A 23,629-nucleotide genomic window follows, 5' to 3' on the forward strand; every position below is an offset into this window, starting at 1 on the left:
TGACTCCAGGCTCTGTGTACCTCCCACAGATAGTGGCCTGAAGTAGCACATTTGACTCAGTGGGTTGGGGTAAGGCTGGATGAATCTTTAAGAAATCCTTTGTGTTTCCACAGTACCTGTCCTAAGACATCTGCCAGTCCTAACTGACACCCAGAGACTTTTGAGGAATGAGGCTTTATTCATTTATAGTGATATCTGTTGGCCAGTTTAAATTAAAGGTTCATCTTGACCCTGGTTTTGCTTGGATGGGTTAAAGCCAGCTTTTCCTGTTTTTGAGGCCCTTTAATGTCATCTTGCCCTGTCTTTTGGCTTTGGGCATATGAACTTCTGAAGACCTACTTTCCTACACACCCCTGTAAATGTTTCTTGTTCCTTCTCTCTCTCGCCTCCTAATTCCTCCCTTTTTCCTCCCCCAAATATAGCCATTAACTAGATGGGAAAGTCATATTACCTTTCTGTGCCACAGTTTCTCCTTCTCCAAATGGATATAATAATAACCTACCTGTCAGGGTAAGTATGAGGACAATATGAAGTCATGGGTGTGTACATGCCCTAAGAGGGCTTGGCACAGAGCAGATACTCACCACAAAGCAATATCTGTTTCCATCCCTTCACTCCAGAGATGGTGATCCTTTAGATTAAAAAGGTTGCTGAGCCCTGGCTGAGTGACCTTTCCTTACCTCTCAATTGCATAGGCTTGTTCTTCCTCTGGGATCTCAATGTAGAATAGCAACCAGAAACACCAAATGGGCAGCCATCGCATACGTGTATTTTCATTTAGGGTATTTGATGGCTGAATGCTTTTTGCAGAACCAGGAGGTCAGGAGTGCTGTGACCAGCAAGCACATCAAGCCTCCCATTCCACAGGATAATAATAACTTCTGCTATCACCCGAACATGGAAAATAAACCCTGCTGGGTTTGAACATGAGAACTCTCATGCTTTTCCAGCCCAACTCCAGGCTAAGGCACTAGAATAATGTACTTTTAGAACACTGGGCAGCAAGGAGGTTCATGTAGAAGCAGCTGATGGAAAGTCCTAGGTCCTTGATGGTATGGAGGCTAGGAGGCAGGAAGCACTTGGATGCCAGGAACAGGAGATGCTAAATCACATATGTGGGGAAAAGCAGCCACCAGGATCATTGGAAATGCTGAGAGAACTGGGGGCAGGGTGGGAAGGAATTGGTAAACTCCCATTGCCTGGATGCTTTGGCCAAACCCTTAAGGTCAGTTTGCATAAACCGATTGTCCTGTCCCAACCTGTTTTTGGCCCAAGCCCCCTACCACTCAGGGGATGTTTACTGTTACCCTGAAAGTGAACAACATCCCCTGCCTGCAAGCTTCCCGGCAGCATTGTATCTATCTGTTCTATGCCAACCCCCACCCCCTGTACCTCGTGCCTGAGAGCTTCCTTACAAGGAAGCTAGCCAAGCCAGTGGGTAAATCAACTGTTCTTAAGGCCCATGTTAGTTTTCTGGGATTTTGCAGTATTTTTGGAGTTCTCTGTCTTTATCTAATTTGTGAAAATGGATCATAGTTTGGGTAAGTTAAAATCTCAGTAGCTGCCCATCCCCCTGGAGCTTGCTTCTTGAGCTCTTCCTTCTGGAAAAGCTATGGCCCTGACAGCAGGGAGTACATGTCAGCCAGCCCGGGTCCTGTCCTCAGGTGATAATGAGACCTCATTGTTAGAGCTATGCTGTCCAACCCCATTCCCTCCCCATCATTTAGGAGTGTGATGTTGCAATTACCTGGAGCTTTGAAGCTCAGTCCCTGGGAACTCTGTGCAAGAAGAAAAAGACTAGGAATAAAATGAGAGAGGAAATTTGAGGAAACCCAATTCTCAGTCAATTTCCTAATTTCCCATTAACCAAGTGGTCCAATTGAAAGCAGTTATTAGAAGATTTTTATCTGATCTTCACGTTCTCAGTCTTCTTAGTTGAATTAACTCAACCCACTGCTTACTCTCTCAGGGGTGTGTGTGTGTGTGTGTGTGTTTTCAAATCTTTTATTACCCATCAGACCATTTGCTGCTTTATTTTCCAAAGCCAAAACCCCTTTGGTTTGGTGTTTCCATTTATAGGATCTGAAACCACTCTACGCTAACCGGTGCCACTATGTCCCCAAGACATCCCAAAAGGAAGCTGAGGAGGTGAGCCAGAATGAGGCTATATGTCTTACCTTTGGGAAAGTCTTCTGTTCTGTATAAAACCTTTGTCTTTTACTCCTTTCCAGGGGCCTAAGGCTGGCTGCTAGGTATCTGTTTTTGATTTGCTCTGCAGATCAGAGCACAGTGCTAATAAGGCTATGGTCATAGATTGGAGCCTCATGAGGCCTAATAAGATTTACTTTGTTTTATGGACACAGGCTGTCCCTCTGCCCCTGCAGGCAGCCTCTCAGTTTGTGGCTTTGATCACTAGAGAAACAGATAAGAGTACAGAGGCCACAGTGCAGGGTCCTCCCCCATCTCTGTGGATAATGATTCAGTTGCCTGTGGTTCAGGTGCCCAAGCTGGAAGAAAAACAGAAGCTCCACCAAGGCACTAGGCCTAGGCTAGGGGGCACATCCTGAGTCCTCCACACACGAGGGGTCAGGAAGTCAAATGAGGGTGATTGGGAGGTCTAGTTCCCTTGGTGGCTCTGGGGAGGGCTGGATTGTTAGCCTGGCCCCTTTCATGAGACCGGTCTGATAATGTTTGAATGGGTACATGAGATTCTCTCTCCTCTGACCCACACAGCTCTCTTTGTGTTCCATGTCCTTTCATGCAGAACTAGAGGTGGTGGACAGTGAGGTAAAGCACGGCTCCATGTCATTTTTGGAGAGCTTCCATTTCAGTACACAATAGCCCTTCCCCAACCCAGAGGTCACTTTCATAGGAAATTGTACTGTGTGCTTCTAGGAACCTTGACACTTTGGTTCTCTGTTAATCTCTAAATTGAAAGTCAGCCCTCCCCCGCCACCACCACCCCCACCCCGCACCAAAAGTTAGAACAAATTTAAACTTGTGATTGGGAGAAAAGAGAGACGAGTGGATATAAAATGACCACTGCATTACACAACTTCAGGGGAAGCCATTCTATATAAAACATAATGTGAAGTTATATTTTATGGAGTTAGGCAGAGCAATAGCCCTGCTCCCAAGGCATCAGGGCAAATACTTTTTTTTATGGCCCTGCCACCCACTTGCCTTCTTTTTCTTTCCCCAATTACAAATTTACCATTTTTCTAACTATCCTCAGGTTAGAAGGGAGGAGTAGAAATATTGTATGCTTATCAAAAAGTCCGTGAGCATTTGGATGAAAATGAATGCTCATTTACTATGAATATTCTCTATAACACAACTGAACAAATTTACAAACACTTCATTGCATCTATATAGCCATATGGGGGAGAGAGTCTGGAAAATTTCTTACCAACAAGAGTAAATGGAAATTAATCTTTAAATTTTTTTGCTAATCATGATGGGTAAAATGTCATTGCTCTTGTCTCGATTTCGTTGTCATTGCTTTCTTGTGTTAATTTGGTGACTGTAAAAATGTTAATAACTTCCATAGGTTCTCTGATAATCCTTGTCCCCCTAACCCTATTTTTCCTATATAAGGTCATAAGTTCCTCAACCAAAAATTCTCCTTCCGCGAGGGTTATGAGGAACCTTACCCAGGCAGCTAGAGAGGTACCATTGTACTTCAGGGTGCATGTGACAGCCCCTCTGTCTTCCTTCCCATCTGGTCCCCTTTCCTATACCATGATTTGCCTTCCCTGTCATATCCTCATTTCCTACCGTCTATTTGTTCTTCTGTCTGTTCTTCCATCCATCCTTCCTCCTCTCCATCTCCACCTTTCAGGAATGGGACACTGAGGGCATGGCTGAGGCTGAATTTGAGCCCAGCTACACAGTGAGTTGCCTCATGCACAATTCAGCCAGTCCCCTGCCCAACCCTCCTGTGCATTGGTGTGTTCATCTCACAGCATGTCGCTAACTCACATTTCCAATCCCAGAGGGTCCTGCCTCCCATGCAATGCCAGCTCATCTCCTCACTGTTGTGTGCCCTCAGGTGAACTGCCCTCACCTCACCCGCGGATTCTGCACGCCTCGCATCCGGGGCAACACCTGCTTCTGCTGTGAACTCTACAACTGTGGCAAGTAAGAGTGGAGCCTCCAGGCATGGGAATATTGGTTTGATCACAATGGATGATAGAAGGGCTAGGATGGGGGAAGGGCATGCCATAGGGATCAGAGAAGTAGAAGACACTGGTCAGTCACCAGATTTCAGCCCAAATGCATTACCTGCCTTCTCTGTGCCAGGAAGCATGTCAAGTGCTTTTAAATATTTTATCTCATTTCATTCTTGTCTATGATGTCTGTAGAATTATTATCCCCATTTTACAGATGATGAGAGTGAGTCTCAGAGGAAACAGACAATTAGCCCAAGGTCACACAGAAGTTGAAAATTATAGAGATAGGGTCAAACACAGTTCTAAGTCCAAGTTGAACAATACTGAACAAGTTGCCCTAGCCAGTTTGGCTCAGTGGATAGAATGTCAGCCTACAGACCAAAGAGTCCTGGGTTTGATTCCGGTCAAGGGCACGTACCTTGGCTGCAGGTTCCTCCCTGGCCCGGGCCCTAGGTGAGGCTCATGCAGGAGGCAACCAATTGATGTGTTTCTCTCACATCGATGTTTCTCTCTGTCTTTCCCTTTCCCTTCCACTCTCTCTAAAAATCAATGGAAAAAATATCCTTGGGTGAGGATTAACAAGTCATTATTGAGTATTTTCTCTGTGCATGGCCCTATTCTAGACACTGGAGATTCAGCAGCAAACAAAACAAAAATCCTTGCCCTCTTGGGGCTTCTATTTTATTAGGGAAATCAGTCAATAAACGTGAATGTACAGGGTTAGGCAAAAGTAAGTTTACAGTTGTTCATCTATACCAGCAGTTCTCAACCTGTGGGTCGCGACCCCTTTGGGGGTCGAAAAACCCTTTCACAGGGGTCGCATAAGACCATCAGAAAACACATATATAATTACATATTGTTTTTGTTATTAATCACTATGCTTTAATTATGTTCAATTTGTAACAATGAAAATACATCCTGCATATCAGATATTTACATTACGATTCATAACAGTAGCAAAATTACAGTTATGAAGTAGCAATGAAAATAATTTTATGGTTGGGGGTCACCACAACATGAGGAACTGTATTAAAGGATCGTGGCATTAGGAAGGTCAAGAACCACTGATCTATACTAATAAAAGGATAATATGCTAATTAGACCGGATGTCTTCCAGACATCCTTCCTGACAAAGCCAGGGGCTTGGCCGACCTGTGCATACTGCCCCCGGACCCCTCGCCCAGGCAGCCCCGCCCCCCAGTGGAGACCCCCACCCCGATGGGGGTGTAGATAGACAGCAAACGGCCCTCAGCCCCTCACCCAGGCAGGCCACGCCCCCCCATTGGGGACCCCCACCATGATGGGGGCATGGCCAGCCTGCAAATGGCCCTCAGCCCCTCACCAGGGCAGCCACGCCCCCCAGCGGGGACCCCCACCCCGATAGGGGCGTGGCCGGCCTGCAAACTGCCCTCAGCCCCTCGCCCAGGCTGGCACCACCCCCAGCGGGGACCCCCACCCCGATGGGAGTGGGTTGGCCTGCAAACCCCCAGGCGCCCCTCGCCCAGGGCAGCCCTGCCCCCCAGTGAGAACCCCTACCCTGATCGGGGCAGCCAGCCTGCAAACCATCCCAGGCTCCTCTCCCAGGCTGGCTCTGCCCCCCAAGGGGACCCCCACCCCAATCCAGGACCCCCTTCAGGGCAGACCAGCTGGCCCCCACCTGTGCACTAGGCTTCTATATTAATAAAAGGATAATATGCTAATTAGACCAGATGTCCTTCCAGACAAAGCCATGGTGGTGGGGCTGAGGCAGAGGCAGTTAGGGGCGATCAGGACAGCAGGGGAGAGAAGTTAGGGGGATCAGGCCAGCAGGTGAGGGCAGTTAGGGGGATCAGGCCGGCAGGCAGGCAAGCGGTTAGGAGCCAGTGGTCCCGGATTGAGAGAGGGATCCCGGATTGGAGAGGGTGCAGGCTGGGCTGAGGGACCTCCACCCCCTCCCCCATGCACAAATTTCGTGCATCGGGCCTGTAGTATGGAAAATAATACAATAATTTAAAAATATTAGTAGAAGAATAAACTTCGTGTTTTGGGTACCCACAACTATAAACCTACTTTTGCACCACCCTGTATAACATGCCAAGTATTAATCAGAGCACTGAAAAAAAAAAGAAGTATAAAAGGCAGATAGATAGTAACAGGAGGGGAATGTGTGTGCTGTGTTAGATGGAATATCAGGAAAAGCCTCTTTGAGGAGGTGACATTTGTGCAGAGACCTGAGTAATGAGAGAGGGCAACCCAAGTAGATACCTGTGGGGGAAAAGTTTTTCAAGCAGAGAGAACAGCAAGTGCAAAGGCCCTGAGGCAGGAACAGGATTGGTGCTATTTCTGCTACAAACATTCTGGCTCTCTGCCCTTCAATTGTGAAAATATCATTTACTCTTTCTTTCAAAACATTTAGGAGCTAGGAATACAGAGACTACTGCTGTGGAGTTCACAAGTTTAGTAGGGAAGACAGATATATGAACAATTGATTGCAATAGAGTGTGGTGGGGAATCAGTGGGTGGACTGGGAACACTGGAAACACAGATGATTGAAAGTCAGAGCTGCTGGGGGGTGCAGTGCCAAGGGGGAGTTGGTGTGGGAGCTGAGACTTAAAGGATAAATAGGAAGTTAAGAAACAAACTAAAAGTGGGTGGAAGTTGGGAAGTATTCCCAAGCATTGTGGGGGTGGGGTTATACAAGGGGGTAGGAGGTGGTAAGAGCAGAGTTGTAGTCACAGGTCAAATTATGGAGGGCTTCTTGGCCAGAGAAATACCTTTGGACTTGACTCTGTAAGCAATTGGGGTCCATTGGAGGATATAGCATGGAAAATGGATTTGAGTGTTTAGAAAGGAGCTAGGGGGTCACTGTAAGAGTTTAAACCAAAGAGAATGGACCCTGGATTAAGTTGGTTTGGAGATACTAGACAGCAAGGAACACTTTCAAGAGCAATTTAGAAAGTAAAATTGACAGGAATGCATGAGCAAAAGATACAGAGTATAAGTGAATAGTCCTGCCTATGGGGTGTGTCAGCCAATTCCTGCCCAGGCACATATTTTCTCTAGACTCTCAGTGCAGGAGTGCTGAGGGCCAGGAGAGGGAGGAGGAAGAGGGGTGTTAGCAGAAGAAGCCTGAATGGAGCTAGATCCAGAGGGGTCTTCACTCACATTCTCTACTTTCTGTATGGGAGGGGTGTAGTTTCTCTAAGTTGAGGATTAAAACCAGACAGATGAACAGACTGGAGGCAGGGAAGAGAAGGGGTGAACTCACACCAGGCCTTTACCTTCTTTGCTAGCACCAGTCTCATTTCGTTAAAAGGTTTGGTGGAGGAAAGGAAACTTAAAGACTCAAATGAGGTTTGGGGATTATCTGGGGGGTTTAATTATTCATGTTATAATAATAACTAACACTTGTAAAGGACTTCCCTCCTAGCAGCAGTGATTGAGAGCTGGCTATAATTGTACTTCTTGAGTCCATCCTTTCAAAAATGATCAAAGGAATGTAAAATAGGTCCCAGGGGAATTGGGGTTCTGTTGCTATCTTTCCTTTTGCCTCTCTTTATCCCTCCTTCCCCTGCTCTGCCATTTCTTCTCTTTTTTCCTCCTCCTTCCTCTTAACAGCCTCCTCCCTACTCCTTGCTCCCCTCTCCTTTCCGGCTTCAAGGCCTCCTGGGGCAGGGGGCTGGGAGCTGTCCAGAATAGGGCCTGAGATCTGAGAATGAAACAGGAGGCCCACTGAGGAGGCTGAGAAGTGATTCCTTGCAGATACACCTTTCTCTTTGCAATTAGGTGTATTTCTGACAATGTTTTGAATAAACTAAATCCTATTTTAAATTCCATTTAGCTGAGCCCTTAGATTTTTTTTGAAAGTGGAGACTCAAGCCCAGTTTATCTCTCTGTCAAGTCTAATCTTCATAATAACCGACTTTCTAGTTTTTTTCTTTGTTAATTCTCACCCGAGGATATTTTTTCCATAGATTTTTATGCACTGGTCCGAATGTAGTGAGTTATCACAAATGCTTGTACACAGTCTGTTACAGATTGAAAGCCTCCATAGATTTTTAGAGAGAGTGGAAGGGAGGGAAAGAGGGAGGGGGAAAGAGGGAGAGGAAGGAGAGAGAGAGAGAGAGAGAGAGAGAGAGAGAGAGAGAGAGAAGAGAGAGAAACATCAATGTGACAAAGACGCATCGATTGGTTGCCTCCTGCATACACCCAGACCATGACCAGGGATAGAACCTACAGCCTAGGTATGTAAGTGCCCGTGACTGGGAATCGAACCCACAACCCTTTGGGGTGTGGGCTGACACTCTAACCACTGAGAAACACCATCCAGGGCTGACTTTTTTAAAGCAAGTTATGCTAGTATTATCTTCAATGGTCTAAAGGAATTTTATGAGGAGCTGTGCTAAACTCTGGGCTCACTAAAGGCAGTGAACATGATTTCATGTTATCTATATCCCAGTCCCCACCCAGCACCGGCCCAGTCATGAGTAAATACCTGATGAAAAGGGAGTGACATTTGTTGAAAAGGAACAAAAAGAGGAACATCCTTTTCACCAGGAAAATAAAATATGGGACTAGGCAACTAAGAGGGTCATGGGGACATTGCTCTTAAAGATCTTCAAACCTGGAAATGGTTTTCACCTACCTGGTGCCTGGTGACCAGCCTCGGGCAGCAGTCAAGGCCCTTTGCAAAGTCTGTCATGCTAAGATTCCAAGGGCAAGGCTACCAGAAAAGCACTTACTAAGCTCTTCATCAGGAAACTGTCACACTAGGTCATAAATCAAGATCATGAGACTTAAGAGGTGATGATCCTACAATAGAGGAAAAAGTTTACCTTGACCCAAGGCTTTTTCCAGCCAGTACCCAAAGAGTTCTAAACTCCAGGCCTAAATATAGCTAGCCGCAAGCATTCTGGGGCTCAGAGTCTTTAATTTTGCCGAATGCGTATTTGTTTTCCTCACATGAAGACTATTTTTAATCAATTGCCAGCTCCTTTAGTCCGTTTCCTGGAAAGGAGGCCAAGAGAAAAAAAAGTGGGAACAAACACATCAGGCAGTCATTTGTACAGTGCTACGGAAACACAGAGTTGCTACTGTCCCCTCAAAGCCACAGACCTTCTCTGACGTCAGGGGCAGTGAGGTTTTAATAGCAAACATAGATTATTTTATTTTGCCTTGTGCAGGAAGGTGGCTTTCTCTAGGACACAGATCCCCAGTAGCAGCCTTTCAGAGCACTTTACTCAGCTTTGGAGAGGCCAAGTCAATATCACTGGTTTTCACTGTATAACCTAAAGGAAGTAAAAGGAAGCGGGGGTGGTTTGTGAACTGCTTCGGCTGGTAATAAAATGAAAGATGATAGCTTATTTTCACTCATTTCTTCCTTTGACAAACTTTTATCGAGCTCCTACTATGTGCCAGGGACTATTCTAGAAGAATACCTATCAATAAAACATAATTTTACCCTTAAAGAACTCAATTTACCAGGGAGATTGTGGAAAGGGGTGGGAGATTAGACAGAATGCATGCAGTGAAAGAGAGATGCACAGAGGCTGCCCTTGTCATTGCCTGCCAGTCAAGAGTTGGCATATGGTTCCAGGCTCTTATCAAAGAGCAGAAGCATTCCCTTCTGCCTTATCCAGGATCTGATGCCTCCTACTTGGGTAAATTGGTCCAAAACACAGAGAGGTTATCTGTTTCTCCAGGTACACCCAGCAAGGGGATGAGAGCCCATATTGAGTTATCAATCTCACGATCAATGCAATGATCAGTCTTTGAACTGTTACTCATTCACTAAGTACCTATTGATGACCTATAACATTTCTACAACTGTGCAAGGCAGTGAGGGAGTCACAAATGTAGGTAAAAGACCACCCTTGACCTCAAGAGGTTACAATTTAGACAGAGACATCATGTCCACCTTGGCTTGGTTGTAGCTTCAGTACCCAGCACCATACTCAGTACTGAGTAGGCTCTAAATAGACATTGGATTAAATGAATAACTGAATTATTGACATATGTAAAGTGCAAACTAAGAAAAACAGACTCGCCCTAGCCAGTCTATCAGTGGCTAGAGCATCAGCATGCAGACCAAAGGTTTCTGGGTTCAATTCTGGTCAAGGGCACTTACCTCGGTTGCAGGCTCCTCCCCAGCCGGGGCCCTGGTTGGGACTCCTGCAGGAGGAGGCAACCAATCAATGTGTTTCTCTAACATCAATATTCCTCTCTGTCTTTCCCTCTCTCTTCCACTCTCTCTAAAAATCAATGGAAAAATATCCTCGGGTAAGGATCTTTTTTAAAAAGAAAAGAAAAACAGACTCCGAGGCTATGGGAGTCCAGGGAAAAGGCTAATGAATCAGCACTGGAGTCCTTGAAGAAGGCACTAGTGAGGTGACTATTGAAGTTTTGAGCAGTGGGAGAGATTAGGATAGGCAGAGAATAGAAGGCAGTACCTTGCACACAGGGAGAAATCTGAGCAAGTTTTGGAATAAGTGCCCAGCAAGGCCAGTTGGGGACTCCAGCCTGGCAGATTATGGCAGGCTGAGGAATTTGGACACATTTTCCTGAAGGTAATGGGGAGCCATGGAAGGATTTTGATTAAATGCATGACTTAGTTTTTAAAATGTTTTAGGAAGCTGAATCAGGCAGTGGTGGTGTCTGGCAAGGGATCCCTGCAGCCATGGAGGCTTGAGGGTAGGAGTGCTGAGAATGCAAAAGATGAAATTCCAGAGGAAGTTCTGCAATTCCAGAGACTAAACCAAATGGAACCATAAATCTCAAACAGAAACAAACCACACTAATTTGCTAAATCCTGAACCAGATCTAAGTATTAATGGTCTTTTGCTTCATAGCTCAGTAAAAAATATTTCAATAGCTACTGAACCCACTCAAACAGAAACCAAACATATATTCTCTACAATTATTTAATATTTTTAAATGAACTGCTGATCTATCATGTGGTGGCCTGTGCCTTTAAAGCGTTAATGCCTTTAACAACAAGATTCAAAGTTAAATCTTGTTGCCAGTGTCTGGCTCTTAGAAGGGAAAAATATATAGCTGTTTTGGTGGGGGCTCTTATTATGTGCTGGAGTGCTGCTTTTATACATTCTCTAATTAAGTCCCCCAGGCCCAGAAAGGTTAAGAAAGTTGCTCAGGGTCAGACCGCAAATAAGTGACAGAGCCAGGGTTCAAATGCAGTCCTACTCCAGAGTTTGCTATGCCATACTGCCTATCTATATGTACTGCCAGCCTGCCCTCAGTGTCTTAGGAGGTAGGCATAGAAAATTTGGGGGCAGTCAGAGCTAACTCTCAAGCCTCTCCTGGGTCCCTACAAGCCCACACTTTCCCTTACACCCAGGCCTATCCTTTCCAAGGGGATAGTCCTTGTCCAGCTGTGCCTTTTTGAGTTTAAGTAATCTGTGTGTCCTCCCTGCCCCATCCTCAGGACTGAGTACAGTGCCAACTAACAGAAGACACTCAATGTATGCTTATGGATGGTCTCTTCAATTACGTTCTGGAAAATACTTAAATCCAATTAAAATTCTGATGAATTGAAATACTTTTAAAATTCCACTACGGCAGCTGACTATGTAAAACAGTGGTTCTCTAACATCAGTGAGCATGTTAACACAGATTCCTGAGCCTCATCCCCCCGCCCCCCCAAATTCTGCCAAATTCAGTAGGACTGAGGCTGGGCCTAAGCATCTGAGTGTTAACTAGCTCTTTCTCAAAGACATATAATCATACACAAAGACACCCATAGGCACACACAAATAATGCACTGACACATACAGGCAGACACACATACACACAAACGCAGATGATTCTGACCCAGGCTGTCCTGTAACCACACTGATTTCAGTTTGTTAGAGAAACACCGATTTTAAGGAATCCTAAGATAAATTCATCTGTCAGGTTTAAAAGTCTTTTTCTCGTGTGACTAATCCCTCCCTGATTCATTCTGAAGGTTAACCTTTAACTTTTTCCCCCTTTTTCATTTTCAGCGTTCTTATAGCAGGGGAGTCACGTGTAATAACCATCTTGATGCCAGGACGTTTGGTTCTGACTTTCATTTTATGAATCACAGTGTTTTAGTATTATTTTTTAAAATATATTTTTATTGGTTTCAGAGAGGAAGGGAGAGGGAGAAAGATATAGAAACATCAATGATGAAAGAGAATCATTGATCAGCTGCCTCCTGCACACCCCCTACTGGGAGTTGAGCCCGCAACCCAGGCATGTGCCCTTGACCGGAATTGAACCTGGGACCCTTCAGTCCATAGGCTGACGCTCTATCCACTGAGCCAAACCAGCTAGGGCTGTTGGTGTTTTGTTTTGTCTGGAGAAAGGAAACACTGATATCTTTGAAGCCTGAATTCAGATCCCAGCCCTTCCTCTTGCGACTTAAGCAAGTTCCTAACCGCTCTGTGCTTCAGTTTCTTCATTGGTAAAAAGGGAATAGTGATAGTAACTATCTCACAGAGTATTTTAAGGATTTACCGTGCTGTCTAATAGAACTTGATGTGATGATGGAAATGTTTGTAATCTGCTCTGTCCGGCACAGTAACCAGCCACTAGTGTGGCTATTGAGCATGTAACACGTGGCTGATGAGACTGAAGAACTGAATTTTAAAAATTTTACTTTATGTTAATGAATTTAAATTTATATAGCCACATGTGACTAGTAACTGCCATATTAGCACAGTTTTAATGAATTCACATATGTAAAATCCTTAGCACTGTGTCTGGCATATTGCCAAGTGTCAATAATGTCATCTAGGACTAGTGTTAGTGATAACAAGTGTTTCTCTAGCAGGTAGTAGTTTTTTATTGTTGATTTTTAATAAACAGCAATCACACTTGGATTTATTATAGTATCTTGCTCCCCACGTGCATTCATACCTGTGATATCCCTTACAATAGTTCACCTGTTTTTCATTGAGCTGGGTGGTAGCCAAAGCCCTAGGGCCCAACCTGCTCCCCTAGGACTTTCTGAAGTGTGCTTCTCCCTGTCCAGCAGGGTGGAAATTACTGGTGGGTACTATGAATACATCGATGTCAGCAGTTGCCAGGACATCATCCATCTCTACCACCTTCTCTGGTCTGCCACCATCCTCAACATCGTCGGCCTATTCCTGGGCATCATCACTGCCGCTGTCCTTGGAGGCTTTAAGGACATGGTAAGGAAGGGTTTTCCCTTTCCACAGAGGCCCCTGTTGGGGGTGAGAGCCAGGCTTGGGGTAAGGAACAATGGGCATATTTTGAAGGGAGGAATCAGAAGCAATTGCTTCAAGCATGTAACTGCCTTCAAACATCTGCAAATATTTCTTGTTAACATGAGTTGCTTGTGTTCTTATGGTACATTCTGGGGTGGAAGGAGAGGAGGGTGTTATAAATTCTCTGGTTCATTCTGGTTATGTAAATACTACAGGCCCAATGCACGAAATTCGTGCAAAGGGCTTGGCTCTCGCAGCCCCTGCTTCGGTCGTCCAGAAGGACATCTGGAAGGTCGTTCAGCTGTCCAGTCTAATTGGCATATTATGCTTTTATATAGATAGATAGCTTTTTCAAACTCTCCCCCACCCTAAACACACTTTTAGCAGAAACCTTTTTGGGTAGTTTTTCCCCTAACAGACTTGGGGAGAGATGGAAGGCAAGAGTTGGTTTTTCAAAATCTTTATTGTTGAGAGTATTACAGATGCCCCCCCCCCCCGACTCTTTTTCTCCCCATTGCACCTCTACACCCAGGTCCTGTGGTTTTTTTTAGCTACAGGTAAGAGTAATGGTAGTTTCCTCTTCTCAGGAATTTCATCCTGGAGTTTCTCCAGAAAAAGCATCTGGACTCTTTTTTTAACACCCCCCCCCCCCCCGCCGCTGCCGCGCCCCCTGCATTTGAAGAGCCAGCCCTGGGCTAAGCTGCTTGCCAGGTCTTGTCCTCAACCTCAACCTCAACCTCAATCTCAGCCTCCCCACATACCCTAACCTCTCTTTCAACTCTTTTCCATCTTTGTGTGTGTCTGCAAAGGCACGCCAGGACTCAGCACCCAGTAGGTGCTTCATAACAGTGGGCTCCTTTCTTCTTTTGTTTTTAAAGCATTTCTAAGCTTTTATTTACTTATTTAATAAACCTTGATCTCAAATTATAGAGATAATAGCTTTAGAACTTATTATCCTCCTGGCTTCCTATGAGAATATAATCAATTGAGGTGCTTAAAAAAACCCCAGATTCCTGGGCCCCTTCCTCTAGAGATTCTTATTTAAATGGTCTAAATTGAAGCCCAGGCGATTCTGATCTACAGCCAGGGCTGTGTACTATTGCTTTAAAGGAATGTCCCTCATGTGTTTAGGGAATTATTTTGTACCTAAAAGCGGTTTTCCTTTGACCTCAAAAATGAGACAGATAACCTCTAGGCCCTTGGCTATTTCTGTCCCATTTTGGGGTCCCTGAGGAACAAGAACCTGAAAGGCAGTTTTAATTTGACTCTGGACTGTCAAAAGGCTGGGTAATAGAAAATGAAAGATGGGCTAAAAAAAAAACTGCAGTTTTGGGCAGCAAATCCCTGGCAGAATCATGCTGACTGGAAGCATTGAGTGTTCCTGCTGGTGACCCTAAGTCAAGAGAAATCCTTTCCTGTTCATGCCCAGCCTGTCTGTCTGTTTCTCTCTCTCTCTTTCGTATGTGTACTTCTCATTCCCATGCCCCTTTTTCCATTCAGGAAAGCCCAAGCACAGAGGAGTGGGGGAAGCATCAAGGTGGGGCCCTCAGAGGTAGAAGGAGGAGGAAGAAGGAGGAGGGAGAAGGATTTCCTGTTTGGACCTGAGGGAACTTTGGGTGTGAGAGCGGAAAAACTGTTTTTGAGTTGGGGCTTTTTTGGAGAAAAGAATATCCTTTGTTCTTGAAGAATTTCCCCAGGGTATAGGTGAAAGCCAAATCTGAAATAGGCTGGCTGGTGAAGAAGCTCCTAGGTTGGTGAGTTGAGGAGATGGGTCATGAGGACCAGTGTGAAGAGTACTCTGAATCATTCCTAGAGCATTCAGACATGGGCACAAATGGAGTGGATGGTGGCTACTTGGTAGTTTCAATGGGGTTCCTGGCAAGGACCCCTGTCAAGACTCAGTGGACCATTGATGTCTAGGTTTATTTCTGATTCATAACTTCACTGTGTCCTTGGCTCTCTAGGGGGAAAGGGAGGGTTGTTGATGGTCTGTCCTCATAGGTGGCAGCAATGGCCCTGTACTCTCTATGAAGTGCTTTTGCACAATTACTTTCTCCGCTCTGCTAGTAACTTGTGAGGTAAGTAAGTATTCCTGCCCCCATTTCACAGATGAAGGGCCAACAGAGGTCAAGTGACTTGCCCAGAGTTAAACAACAGAGCTGGGACTGGAGCCCAGGTTTCTCAGATGCCAGAGCCTTTGCTCTTTCTACTCCATCCCAGCTTCTCTTAACTAGTATTTGGATAGCCCTTTCTAATTCTACAAGGGTTTTAACAGAAATTACCTCCTTTGTTTCGATGCTTTAATTTCAAAAAATTAAAGCAAGTTGTTTACAACTATTGGGAGCTTCTTTAATAGTAGAGGAGGAGAGCAAGGGAAATTTTGTTCATTATCAAATGCCAACCAAGCCCAGGAACTCAGGCAAGGACCAGTGAGGAAAATGAAAGATGAAAGCAAAGAACAGGGGGGCAAGATATTTGATTCATAAGGTGAGAGAACACTAGTAGGAGTGTAAGATGGGGCCACCATGGAAGAATTACTTAGCTCGCTGTATTAAAATTATACATGGTGTAGAAAATCCTGGAACATCAACCAAATGAACCTAACTAAAATCCTCAGTCTAGGTCCAAATGTGGCTAGTGACTTTCGATGTACCTTCCCTCTGAGTAGAATGGCCTGAGGTCTGCACAGAGACTCAGGGGTGCTGGCTAATGAAAGCCATTCCCTAGGGAGTGAGGATAGGAGCCAAGGGCTGTGAGCTGGCAGTCCTCAACAGGATCAGCTAGGAGCCACCATTGCCAGCCTTGTGGGATCTTGAAAGGAAAAAGGACAACTTCATTCCCTGACCAGAGGTGCTTGGTAAAAAGGATCCTAAAGAAATGTTTGATAAAGTATTTGCTGACCAAAGCTATAAGGATTAGAAATATATCTTGCAAAAGTGATAATATCTTGTCATTTTCTCCTAATTGTTGTCTCTGGTTTGGAGTAAAGTGGGGAGGAATAAAAGTGGCATTCTTTCCAAAGTCCGCAATTATTGTCTCAGAACAGACTCCGTTTTATCCAGACTAGATTGCTTTCAATGTTTCCTGTGCTACCTAGCAGCCTTTATTTCACTGGAGTTTAGAATGCTACTTATCAGTAATGGGGGTCTTATGGCTTAAACTCCAGAAATTTTAATAGAAATACACACATTCCTGTATACACACACAAATAGAGACGGTGCCCAGCTCTTGATTATCCATACAAATGGAGAAGGTGTCGATGACATGGAAATGGAAAAAGTATTTAAATTTATTGTAAAAATATTTAAATGTATTGTAAAATCAGAATTATTGCTTTAAAACATAACCAGACCATTATTTGGGGCCATCTCTTTTGCTCCTTCCTTGCCCAACTCTTCACTCTACCTTCCTTCAATCCCTCATCTTATCTTATTGCCCTGTCCATTTTCTCTATCTGTCCTCTACTCTTGACTTTCTTCTCTCTGTGGCTTTTCAGTGTTCATTCAATCTTCTTTTCAAAGATTATCCTGGCCCCCTGGACTTGGTGAACACACGCAAAAAAATTTTTATAGATAGAGTTTACATTGCGTGGTGGTTTCTCTATAGTTAGGCTTAATTTATTTGCATAGAAGAACTTTGCAAGAGCTGGAGGGTATGTTTGTTTATTTGTTTGTTTGTTTGTTTCTTGGATATTACTGAGATTTCATTGGTGACCTTTCATTTTTAGGAAAAGAAATATATGAAAACAAAGTAATGGCAGTGATAAAGCACTGAATCTAGAAATACTCTAATTGGATGCCAAGTTATAGAAATACTATTTATCTTCTTACCTCTTTAACTCAATACAAATAATTAATTCATTATTTGTTGAATTACTACATCAAGAATTAAAATTGGCCATATGTTATCTATACAGTTGGAAAAGATATTTGGAAGTATTTGGTTGTTGTTCTGAGAAAATACACAATGAACCATTGATCTATTATGATGTATTTGATAAACCATGCTATTGTACCCAAAGCATTAGCAGCCAAGTATAAGCATGTATTCTGATAAAGATGGATAATGACTATCTAATCCACCTTGGTTAGTCAAATCTCTTGATTATAGATGTGGGTTTTTTTAATTGACAGAAGGCCTAGGGAATATGATTTATGGGACTTCCTCCAGGGATGAAATTTATTCTTAGAATGCTGGTGGAGAGGTAGGGGCATTTCTGAGCACTCTTTCTCTGTAAAGCAAATAAAGTCTTGGGATCCAAGATCTCAGCTCTCTCCCACAAATGAGAGAGGCTAACAAATATTTCTCTGGTTGCCTGTGAGCTGCATCGTAATGACTGAGGTTTGTAGCTCTTCAAGCCTCCTAGAAATGTAAACAGTAACCCACACCAAAGAAGAGAGCAACAGAACTGTGTTGAAACTTGCTATAAGGGAGTTTCCCCTGCCAACACCCCAATATGGTTGCCTGTGCCACTGCCAAAGCCTGCCCACACATTTTTATAACTTTGAAAGTAAGCTCCTGCTCTCTATTAATATAGAGTATACTAGAGGCCCAATGCACGAAAATTCCTGCACTTAGGAGGTCCCCTCAGCCCGGCCTGAGCCCTCTCACAGTCTAGGACATCTCGGGAGATGTCCATCTGCTGACTTAAGCCTGCTCCCTGGGGGGGATCGGGCCTAAGCTGGCAGTCAGACATCCCTCTGGCACCCCAAGAGCCCTTGGGGGATGTCCACCTGCTCGTGGGGGGAGCAGGCCTAAGCCGTAATTGGACATCCTTAATGCTGCCGAGGAGGCGGGAGAGGTCAGCCCAGCTTGTGGCTGAGTGGAGCTCCCCCTGTGGGAAGGCACTGACCACCAGGGGGCAGCTCCTGTGTTGAGCGTCTGTCCCCTGGTGGTCAGTGCGCATCATAGTGACCGGTCTTTCTGGGTTGTTCTGCCCTTAGGTTCAGTTTGCATATTACCCTTTTATTATATAGGATGTGTACCAGAAACAAGACACATTGATTTTGAAAACAGTTCTTGATTATCCATACAAATGGAGGTTTCAATGACATGAAAAATGGAAAAAATGTTTGCCCCACACCTTGACCCATGTGGCACTCAAAAGATACAAATCACAATCCTCTTTGGGAACTAATGAGCTGTGATGACTTCCTTTAGCAATGCTTTGGCCCTGTTGGGAGCAGGACTCCCATCTGGGACAAGATTAGCCTTAACCTTTAAAGGGCTATACACATCACCATATTAAAATAGTATTTAATTTTTTCTGCATTATTATGTTTGCAAAAAATAATCAGTATACTCTGCTTGGTCTTTCATGGTTTCTGTTCACTGCTAGGGTTTTGCCTCCAGCCTGCAGGGCTAATGAGAAATAAATACACTTCATGTCTACGTGGGAGCTCCTTCAAAGGACTGGAATCTACCAGAATCCTCACAACTCTTAAAATCCCTTTGTGACCCATTACATTTTTTCATAGCAAAAGCAGTAGCCTGTTCAGCCTTGTCTATTTGACATTGTGTATTTTGAATCTTTTTTTTCTTCTTTTTTTTTAAAAAAAAATATCACAAATAAATAATTTTAACTTTTCTATAGGTTTGAATTTTTCAAAATAAGCTGAGGGTAAATGACACAAGTATTCATATTAGTTGTAAAAACTCTGGCTATATAACAGAAAGTGAAGAGTCCTCATTTACCTCCTACTACTACTCCCCTTCCCAGAGATAACCACAGTTAACAGTTTGTTGTGAATCTTTCCAAATTAATTTCTTTTCATTTACAAATATACATATATAATTGTTTGGGTCTTTATTTTTTACATAAATTGGGATCATGCAATATTAATATAACATGATGGCTTCCTTTTTATTTATTTTTTTGATTTTGGAAAGAATTTATTCTGAGTCAGTCCATTGTGTATCTCCCAGATATTTTCATGTTTCCTGTAGTGATTTGTTAGATGTGGTGGCTTCCTTTTTAAAGACTTATTTTTTAGAGCAGTTTTAGGCTTTCAACAAAATTGAGAGGAAGATACAGAGATTTCCCATATACCCCATGCTCCCACACATACATAGCCTATTATCAACATTTCCCACTAGAGTGGTATATTTGTTACCAAGGATGAACCTATATTGACTCATTTTAATCACCCAAAAGGCCATAGTTGACCATATAGTTCACTCTTGGTATTGTACATTTCAGGGGTTGGATAAATGTATAATGACATATCCATCAGTGTAACATCATATAGAGTATTTTTACTCCCCTAAAAATCCTCTATGCTCCACCTACTAATCCCTCCCCACAGCCTCAACCCTTGGCAACCACTGATCATTGTCTCTATAGTTTTTCCAGTGGCTTATTATTTTTTTTATTTAACAACATATCCTGGACAACTTTTTCTGTCACTAAATTATTTATCAATAATGGTTATTTCTGCATGGTATTCTGTAGTACAGATGTACCACTGTTTATTTAATCATTTTCCTAGTGATGAACTTTAATGCTGTTTCTAATGTGTGGTTTTCTACAGAATCCAACTCTCCCGGCACTGAACTGTTCTGTTGAAAATGCCCATCCAACTGTTTCTTATTATGCTCGTCCTCAAGTGGCATCCTACAATACCTACTACCATAGCCCTCCTCACCTGCCACCATATTCTGCTTATGACTTTCAGGTATGTTTTGAGGAAGAAAAAAAAAAGAACTCTCCAATACCCTTGCTCTCATTCATGTTCTCTTGTTCTCTCCTTAGTCATGGAACCTCCTTAATATGTATGAGGTAGCCAGGCTCTTTGTCCCTGATGGCTTTTAGCAACCTTTGGATACCAGTGACTAGCATAAGGACTATGTAGGCATGCAAAAATAGGATAGATGGGAAGGGCAAGAAAGACATAACTGGAGAAGAAACAGAGAGATGGAAGAATAGAGGAAAGATCAAGTTATCTCAAATTGCCTTGACCTACACCAAGGAGAAGATGGTACTCATTAGTACCTCACCATGGACCCCTGTCCAATAGTGGCATTTTCTATTTCTCTGCCACAGGAAGAGACCTCATCCTGATCCTTAGCACAAAGACATTCTGAGCCACACACGGATTTGAATCAAATCTGTAAGAATCCCTTCTTTTTCTCCAGACTTCCTAACTAGGACTACACAGAGAAAATATTTTTATAACTCCCCCCTCTCCTTTGTTGTCCTATTATCAAATAGGTCAGGAATAATGTTACCAAATTTGCACTTTCCCTATTTTCCTTTGAGCTGAGACTAAGCACAGAAAAATGGAACCAAAAAAAAGGCTCTTAATTAAAAGGAATTCATTGTGTGCAGAGCACTTTGAGAAAACAAATGAAACGATCCTTTAGGCATTTTTAGTGGTGGTAAACTTGGCCACAGAAAACTAGAATTACACTAAAATCTGGTTAATTCAAAATTTGGGAACCAAAGGCAATATCTTTGAAGGACGGGAGGCTCATAATGAATTTACTTCTATTGATTAAGAGCCCATAAATGCTCCAAGGGGACATAAAAGCAAGAGTGTTTGGGTGCTTCCAGTTAAACAGCTAGTTTAGAAATGCAAAACCCTTGGGAAACCTAATTTTAGGTTCAGATTAACAAAATAATTGAAACTAGAAAACCCCATATAGTTGAATAAATCATATTTTTGTTTGGGTTAGATACAGTTTGGGGAGGTCTAGGACTCTACATTGCAATAGTAATACTGTTGACCCTTGAACAACACAGGTTTGAACTGCACAGGTCCACTTATACGTGGATTTTATCAATAAAGAAACAGTCAGCCCTTTGTATCTCAGGCTTTTGCATCTGTAGATTCAAGCAACCACAGATGGAGAACAGTATTTTCCATCTGCGATTGGGAATCTGTGGATATGGAGGGCCAACTGTCTGCATTGTCCTATGCCATTTTATATAAGGGTTTGAGCATCCGGGGATTTTGGTATTCGGGGGCTGGGGGGATGTCTTGGAACCATTCCCCATGGATATCAAGGGACAACTGTACATATAATATGAACATGGACTTGTTCACTGTTATAAAATACAATACTAGAACCAGGAGGTGTCCATTAAAACTTGGAAAACATAATGTTAGAAATTGTTTTAAAACCTACATATTCACAGGTAAACAATTCAGGGAACTTATTACCCAAATAGATGATATAAACCGGAAAACGCAGGTATGTTCAAAAAGTGCGTAGATAATTTTAGTTGTAATGGAGGCAAAAAAAAAAATCCTTTAAGAGAATGAAAGGATGTTAAAGCCAACACGAGGAGGGTCATCATTCTCTTCAGTCCCTGTAATAAAAAGTCATCCTGAGATAGAGGGGCAATACATGGATTCAATGAAGAGGCCACCTCCATTTTTTTATATCAAAGTAAACCATATTGATTACAGGAATATTCACTTTATAATGAGCCCCTTAAGTAGGAACAATGATCTCCCTGGTGATGATGGTTGCTGCAAACTCTAAGATAGGAAGCGCTGAGAGGAACCAAGATGGTGGCATAGGTAAACACCTGTACTTGCTGCCTCACACAACTACATCAAAACTACAACTAAAAGACAAAACGGATATCATCCAGAACCACGGGAAGACTGGCTGAGTGGAAAGAGAAAAGCGCATTGAGACTGGTAGGAGGTGCGGAAGTGCGGAGGTACGGAGGCGCGTGCGAAACGGGCTGGCAACTGGGTGCACTGTTGTCTTTTTCAATTGGGAGGTAGATACAAGCTCCCGAGTGCTCTGAACTCCAGTTCTGGGAGAGACTCTGGGGACCCAGACTCATACGGGGAGAAACTGGACTGTCTGGCATTGGGACAGGACACGAGGGCAGCTTTCTCACAGAGGTGCTTGCAGCGATCATTGTTCATGCACGGGGTTGCAGGACACAGAGACCCAGGGACCTCTCCGGGGCAGGGCTGACTGGCAGCCATTGCTGTTTGCTCTGTCCTGGTGATTCCCTGAGACCCCGCCCCACCCAATTTACAACCCCACCCAAGCTGTGTGTAGAGGCTTTTGAATATGAATGGCCTGTCCTTTTGCAATTTAAAACCTAATAAACTGCAGCTGGGTCAGAGAGCCCCAGAGCTTCCAAAATAAGGCCTAAGGCTCAACAGCAGCCTGCATTGCTTCACAGCTGGGCCTCATCTGGGCACCTCCAAACCCCAAACAAAGAGGAGGATTCTGTAGATCTCTCTGTAGCTCCTGCTGGGTGGCCTCAGGCAGTGGCTGACTTTGCACCTCCTTGAAGATCCAAGAGCCAGTGTACGCAGTGGTCAGTGTGAGACCATACCAGATTACAACTCTTCACATCCATAAGAGACACACACTCAAGAGGCAAACTCAGTGAGCACCAAAGCCCCACTGAAGCAAGTCCTGCCCCTTAAGGGTATCTCCAGCATAGCAGTTCTCCCATTGTAGACACAGCTGGTCCTCACAGCCAATTGGCCTGGAAGTCAATTCCTCCCAGTGATACCAACAGCAGTCAAGGCTTAACTACAACAAGACTGTGCACACAGCCAACAAAGGGGTGCACACAGCCTCCCTAATTACCACCTTAGGTAATTAGGGAGGCTGAGCCACTGGGCCCTATAGGACACCTAATATACAAAGCCATTCTATCAACACAGGGAAGCAGACAAAATGCGGAGACAAAGAAACATGTCACAAATGAAAGAAATGGAGGAAAGCAAACTACTGGATATAGAGTTCAAAACCACGGTTATAAGGTTACTCAAGAATCTTCTAGAAACCTCCGAGAAATTCAGTGAGACCCTCAGGGATATGAAAAGGGACCAATTAGAAATTAAGCATACAATGACTGAAATAAAGAATAATATACAGAGATCCAACAGCAGACTAGAGGATCCCAAGAATCAAGTCAAAGACTTGAAATATGAAGAAGCAAAAATCACTCAACCGGAAAAGCAACAAGAAAAAAGAATCCAAAAATATGAAGACAGTGTAAGGAGCCTCTGGGACAACTTCAAGCATACCAATATCCGAATTATGCGGGTGCCAGAAGAAGAAAGAAAGAAAGATATTGAAAACCTATTTGAAGAAATTATGACAGAAAACTTCCCCTACCTGGTGAAAGAAATAGACTTATAAGTCCAGGAAGTGCAGAAAACCCCAAACAAGAGAAATCCAAAGAGGGCCACACCAAGACACATCATAATTAAAATGCCAAGGGCAAAAGACAAAGAGAGAATATTAGAAGCATCAAGAGAAAAACAGTTAGTTACCTACAAG

General features: G+C 43.7%; 1 protein-coding gene across 8 annotated transcripts in view; it reads left to right on the plus strand.

The window, feature by feature from the left end:
- The window catches only part of TMEM255A (transmembrane protein 255A), a 77,059-nt gene that overhangs the window by 23,367 nt on the left and 30,063 nt on the right, over positions 1–23,629 (plus strand). For 3 of the 8 annotated variants that reach the window (XM_036304308.1, XM_036304302.1, XM_036304300.1), the window contains exons 5-9: positions 2,080–2,148; positions 3,598–3,669; positions 4,052–4,140; positions 13,165–13,327; positions 19,894–20,037. In XM_036304308.1, the coding sequence (XP_036160201.1) occupies positions 2,080–2,148; positions 3,598–3,669; positions 4,052–4,140; positions 13,165–13,327; positions 19,894–20,037 (537 nt within the window). The remainder of the gene's footprint in view (positions 1–2,079; positions 2,149–3,597; positions 3,670–4,051; positions 4,141–13,164; positions 13,328–19,893; positions 20,038–23,629) is intronic. The other 5 variants (XM_036304301.1, XM_036304304.1, XM_036304303.1 and 2 more) reach the window with 5 other exon arrangements.

The sequence above is a fragment of the Myotis myotis genome, unplaced genomic scaffold, assembly GCF_014108235.1.
Source record: "Myotis myotis isolate mMyoMyo1 unplaced genomic scaffold, mMyoMyo1.p scaffold_m19_p_4, whole genome shotgun sequence".
In the NCBI taxonomy this organism is placed as follows: Eukaryota; Metazoa; Chordata; class Mammalia; order Chiroptera; family Vespertilionidae; genus Myotis; species Myotis myotis.